This window comes from Labrus mixtus, chromosome 5, assembly GCF_963584025.1.
Source record: "Labrus mixtus chromosome 5, fLabMix1.1, whole genome shotgun sequence".
Taxonomy (NCBI): domain Eukaryota; kingdom Metazoa; phylum Chordata; class Actinopteri; order Labriformes; family Labridae; genus Labrus; species Labrus mixtus.
In genome coordinates, this window is record NC_083616.1 from 22119205 (window position 1) to 22125204 (window position 6000).

A 6000-nucleotide genomic window follows, 5' to 3' on the forward strand; every position below is an offset into this window, starting at 1 on the left:
AGCTGGGCTGAGCCGCAGTACGGCAACGCGTAAGGGACAATCCCATCACCTATGGATTGTAGTTATGTTAGTGGAATTTGTTTGACGACACAAGTACTGTTTAAACAATAGTGATTGATTAAAAAAAAAAAAAAAAGGGACCCTCTTCCATCTAATTTCACTTTAAAGTGTTTTCCTCAAAAGTGTTTCATTGCAATGCGCATTTGTTGCGCAGGATTAGCTGTTGGGACATAACGCGGTGACGTCACCAAACGTGTCACGTTGTGTTGCCAATTTTTAGCTGCTAAAGGGAACGTCTTCATCGCCGACGGTCAAAGGTTTGTCCCCTTAAATCGACCAAATATCTGGTCTTTAAAGCTTAACATTAGACCCTCTTTTAAAAAGGAGGCATTTCAGTTTACTAGCGCTTTTCTTAGTTTACTTGAGGGGTTTTGTGGTTTTATTAAACTCTCAGTCTTCGTTTATTAGTGTCAGCTAGCCAACACCCCTTAGCTTACCTTTAAACATTGTGACGCTGTAATGTTGTTTAAATTACTTTCCGACATTATCATTACGAAGTTGTTTCAGTAGGTCAGTCATATGAAACAATTTGACAAAGTTTCACCATCGTTCAGTCTCGTTTGGATGTCTGAAAGTTGTTTTCTACTGTAATCTTTGCTGCATTTCTCTGTTATGTTTCCATCTGTCGTGTCAGCTGATCCTCGAAATGATTCATTATAGAGTTGTTGTTTTTTTTCTAGATGTTTATGTATCTATTGATTGTGTTCCCGTTTAAAAAGTGTCGTAACTCCCATAGTCCCTCCCTTCAGACCATTACACAAACTAATCTGATTGTGAAAGTCAGAAATGGATGCTCTCCTAACATGTGTAAAGCTTTTGAAAGTCCTGTGATTTCTTTGTGTCTAAAAACTGTGTGCACCCCACAGATGGCCTACCCTAAATCCCACAACCCATTTGCGGATGATGACGATGAGGAAGATTTTAAACCCAAAAGTAGGGGTTTCAATGATGATTTCAGCGACAGCGGGTTGAGTGAAGCAGAGAGGAAGCAGCGCTACCTCCAGCAGGAAGTGATGCGAACAGCTCAGTCTGCTGTGGACAGCAGTCATCGTTCTCTTGGTCTCATTTATGAGTCAGAGAAGATGGGCGTAGAAACTGGAGAGGTATGTTGACATGTTCAGCATTATCCTGGCTGGCACACAATTCATTTCCTCGCCTCTAAGAAAATGACAACCAAACCAAAATTTTGTGGTTTCTCATATTCTCCTCTCATTCTCTCTCTCGCTCTCTCTCCTTCTGTCTGTGTGTGTAGGAGCTGATGCGACAGGGTGAGGTCCTGAAAAGGACGGACAAGATGTTGGACAACATGGATCAGGACCTGAAGATCAGCCAGAAGCATATTACCAGCATCAAGAGTGTGTGGGGTGGCCTTGTCAATTACTTCAAGGGCAAGCCAGAGGAAAAGCCGACTCCTGAGGAGCCAAAGGCTTACCAGGGGAATGATAGGTAAGATTGACTCCTTTCACAGATTTGTTGATGGTTTATTTTTATTTAAGGGTATAAGCTTTCAATTGATTGCTAAAATGAAATTCAAATTATTATCTTTTAAATAGCTTTTGCTATTTGTCTGTAGTGGTTACAGTTTATTCAGGCCTCCCAGAAAGTGATGGCATCAAAGGCGTTATGTTTTCTAGTGGTGCGTCTGTCGGTCTGTCTACTCAACTGTTGTAAATGAGATTCCTCTGGAATGCCTGGAGGACATGTCCTCAAATATATTTCAGACTTGGACTTCTAGATGAGATGATTACTTTTTCGTAGTCAAGGGCCGGGTCACTTTTTAATCCTCAACCAAATAATTAATTTGATTTGTTGGTTGTTATACAATGATGAAGTTATGAGTTTTTATTTTTTACCAGAACGATCAGTCAACTTAAGCAAAATGTTGTTTTTCTGACCAGGAGTCCCTTACAATTCTTGTAAGAGTGATAGGTAAGAAATGTCTTCAGGAATTATCTTCAGATTTGGCTTAAACCTCCAATTAGGCTCAATATGAAGTGATGGGTTTCAACAGGCAGACGCGGACTCAACTGCATGTCTCTTTTTTTTCTCTCTCTCTCCCTCGTCCACCTGTTTGTAAACTGAGCACGCTTCATAATAACATAAAGCGTGCATGTGTTGTATTAAGACGTTATGTACAAGAGGTAATCGTGCTTAGGCACGGATAGTCCTGTGTAGTGGGACCGCGGGCCGTGCCGGCCAGCGTGGGAATGGCACAGCGGGGGGGGGGGGGGGGGCAATCGTGCTTGGGTACAGCACGGTACGGATGACCAGTGTGACTGCGCCCTTAATGACTTCAGACCCGTCGCCCTGACCTATGTGGTGATGAAGTCACAGACCCTCTCCTGGACCCCCTGCAGTTCGCCTCCAGAGCCAACATGTTTGTGGATGATGCTGTCAACCTGGCCCTCCACCTCATCCTCAAGCATCTGAACTCAGCAGGAACCTACGCCAGGACCCTGTTTGTGGATTTCAGCTCTGCTTTCAATACAATAGTCCCGACTCTGCTCCAGGACAAGCTCTCCCAGCTGAGTCCACCTGCAGGTGGATCACAGACTTCCTGTCTGACAGGAAACAGCAGGTGAAGCTGGGGAAGAATGTCTCGGACAGCAGGACTGTCAGCACTGGCTCCCCTCTCCTCTGCTCCTCTCCCTGTACACCAACAGCTGTACCTCCAGTCATCAGTCTGTCAAGAGACAACACCACACTCATTGGTGGTGAACTGTTCTATATGTGTTACATTAACGCCCACTGGACTTTAAAAATGTATCTTCCTTACATGCACTCTGTGAGTTGTTACACACATTAAGATTTTTTCTCATAGTCCACTGCACAGCTCCTACATTGCACCTTTTTGTACATTTTGTCTTTTATTTTTAAATTCTATTTTATATATTGTAATAGCTTCTTATACTGTACTATTTAAGTTGTTGCTAGTTCTGCTTTATTTCCTTGTTAATTGTTTAGCACCAATACACCAAGTCAAATTCCTTGTATGTGTAAATGTACTTGGCAATAAACCCCGATTCTGATTCTGATCCCGTGCAAGTGAACACAGAGCCGAGAACAACAAAACCAGGAGTTTGACTGAAATGATGTTTAAAATGTAGCATATTATACCTTTTTTTTTTAAATGTGTGCTTTTGCTGTGTACAGCTTCTTGTCATGAACTCTCCTTCACTCAATTGTTGAACAATGCGTATATGACTTTCTCAGACTACAGAGTGCCTTGTCCAGCAGCAGAGAACAGGAAGATAAGTACCAAGCCAGCCATCCAAACCTGAGGCATTTGAATACTGATGGTAAGATTTGCAGAAGAAACGAACCTCTTCATAACCAAAAGTAATACTGGTTCATTATTCATTACTTTGTGGTTCATTATTCTTTACCTTGTTCCAGGATTTGGGGCTTCTGCATCGATAGATGACAGCTCATCGCGGCAGAATGGATACCCTCAAAATAGACACCTACGGGAAGCACACCAGACCCTCGACAATAACTTAGGTAAAAAAGCTTTACATATGAATCCTCTTGTATTTATAAGGAGAGGAAGTTAATGTTTGGTTATTTTCAAATGAAAAGTGTTGTAATTGTTGGTAAGAAAAAAAAACATTTATCAACCTATAGCCTTGGTTTAAAAAAAAGAAAATATTCATGTTTTTATTTAAATGTATTAGTGTCCTGTATATTCTGACTGAGGTTTAAAATCTTAAGAGAAATTAAAGACCCCCATCAATGATTGTCTTCTGTTCAACAATTGAACACAATCCTTTGTAAATCCTGCAGATGAGATGTGCAGTGGCTTGAGCAGACTGAAGAACCTTGGAATTGGCCTCCAGTCGGAGATTGAAGCTCAGGACGACTCCATTGATGCTCTGCTGAATAAAGTGGACAAGATGGATGTCAAGATTAGCAACACGAACCAACAGATTAAGAACCTCAAATAAAAGCTAGCACTTGGGACTCATTTTACAGTAACTGAACGCTTCAACAGGTCCTTCCCACTTTGCTCTACGTCCTGGCCTTTCTTGAATAAACTTTGTATAAACACGTACCGGTAACTGTCACAGATAAGAAAGTGAACATATTCTGAAACTAATCCTTTTCTTCCAAGATGACTGACACTTTTCATTTCATATCTTTTGAATTTTTTTCCATAAATTCAAGTTTATTTAGAAACTCCTCCAGCCACTTCACTGATATGTTACTTGTGTTTAGAAGGGATGACTCTACACCATGTGTGTAGGGATGTAAGGGATGATTCTGTCACGCTCAAATTAGTGTTTATTTTCCACATCTTGCCTCACTGAACCTCGGTCTGAATGTAGTTAATCACCAAAGATTAACAAGTTAGTTCATCATTCAGGCTAAATAGAGAAATGGCTTTTTAGTCAAGAAATTATAATTAAGTGGATTTATAAGAACACAGAAAATGTCTTAAATTACAATGTTTGGTGTGTATGATTCATGTCAGTGCTAACTGGAACGACTTGACCTGCCTCCACATTATGTACAAACACCTTGTATGTCCAGCTCAGTTCACTTTTTGCCTTACATATTTATATATTCGTGAGCGCTAGAATAGCTTTTAGTCCCGTGCCATGATTCCTTCTCCACTGTTCCATCTCCTCATGAGATGCTTTACTTTGTTTGAAATATTGATTTCTTTGTTTGAAGTACGTTGTGCTGTTTCAGTGCTTTCTATAGTGTTATATCGCTTGTTAATATAGAGAAACGTATGGGATGCTGCAGATTGAAATCAAGTGAATTATTGTACAACACAAAAATGTGAAGAAGCTAGATGTTAACATAAAGTTAATCTGAAGAATATCCCTTTTATTATTTACAATATATCTCCACTAGGATACATGTGTACATGAACCACTTTTAAGACTTTTCAATTCAATTATAGGTTAATCCAATGAAACTGTTAAAAATAGACAAAATGTGGATCATAATGTTTCTGATTTTGCCATTTATCATGCATTCTTATCAAAACCACATACCCAATAAAAGCATCTGTAAGGGTAGTTTAAGTTGTTTGGAAAAATTCTTTGTAGAAGAGAAGCAGGAAGTCTAAAGCACCACAAGGTGACGCCACATCTCAAGGATGGAACACGCATGAGCTCCTGCTGATAATCCTGAATTGGTTTGTGCATATTTACGTGGTTATTTTAATATTTCTATGTTGTAGCAACAAGGTGACACTATAAGATAAAGGCACCAATACATATTACAATTGAAAAACTAGCATGTTTGTCACAACGCTGTTTCCTCGCAGGATTAAATCTGACAAAGATCAGCAGATTTAAGTCGAGCCTCGGCAGAGAGGCACACATTTGAATGCATTTACAATCAAAAGCGTTCAATTGAATTGTCTTGTAATGATACGTGATCCTGAGAAACAAGACATCCCTTTTTGTTTTCAATATGATCATGTGTGTGTGTGTGTCTTTACTGTACGGACTGTGTTGTATTTATACCAGCTGTGTTGCTGTGCAGGTCATGTCCACATGTGGAGTTGTCCATTCATTATCATTCCTAGGTGTTGGACCAGCTGCTCCAGCAGAGGCCCTCATTAGGTAGACTTGCTAATTACAGTACACGCGTCTTAAAACACACACACATCTTACAACACTGGGGGGACACAGAGGGTGGAAATTGGGGTACCAACCAACAAGGGCCTTGTTGGTTGGTACTTTTCTTTATTCTATGATCCAGCCCAGTTAAGTGAAGAAATAACAAACAGGAATACTACTGGTATCAATTTTAGGTATAAGTGAATGCATTAATGAACTGGTAATTTAAAGGTCTTGGTTGTGTTTAAGTTGTTTGTGGGTGGGCACAGACTGTAACGGTGGTAAAAGTGTATGATCTGCTATAGGTCTGAGTTTTGACTCAAATATCTTTGTGTAAAACAATCTGGGGTTGGTGCAGAAGCCC

The 6000-nt window shown here is 40.2% G+C and overlaps 1 protein-coding gene across 1 annotated transcript; it reads left to right on the top strand.

Moving 5' to 3' along the window:
• Window positions 1-250: 250 nt before the first annotated feature.
• snap29 (synaptosome associated protein 29) lies at window positions 251-5085 on the top strand. Its single transcript, XM_061038575.1, has 6 exons — window positions 251-317; window positions 927-1163; window positions 1313-1506; window positions 3274-3359; window positions 3457-3561; window positions 3844-5085. The coding sequence occupies exons 2-6, from the start codon at window positions 927-929 to the stop codon at window positions 4002-4004; spliced, it is 783 nt and encodes a 260-aa protein (XP_060894558.1). The 5' UTR covers window positions 251-317; the 3' UTR covers window positions 4005-5085.
• The last annotated feature ends 915 nt before the right edge of the window (window positions 5086-6000 follow it).

Coding starts and splice junctions, on each gene's coding strand:
- snap29 (XM_061038575.1), top strand. CDS start 927: ATGGCCTACCCTAAATCCCACAACCCATTTGCGGATGATGACGATGAG. Junction 3,360..3,456: donor GAGGCATTTGAATACTGATG/GTAAGATTTGCA, acceptor ACCTTGTTCCAG/GATTTGGGGCTTCTGCATCG. Junction 3,562..3,843: donor GACCCTCGACAATAACTTAG/GTAAAAAAGCTT, acceptor TAAATCCTGCAG/ATGAGATGTGCAGTGGCTTG.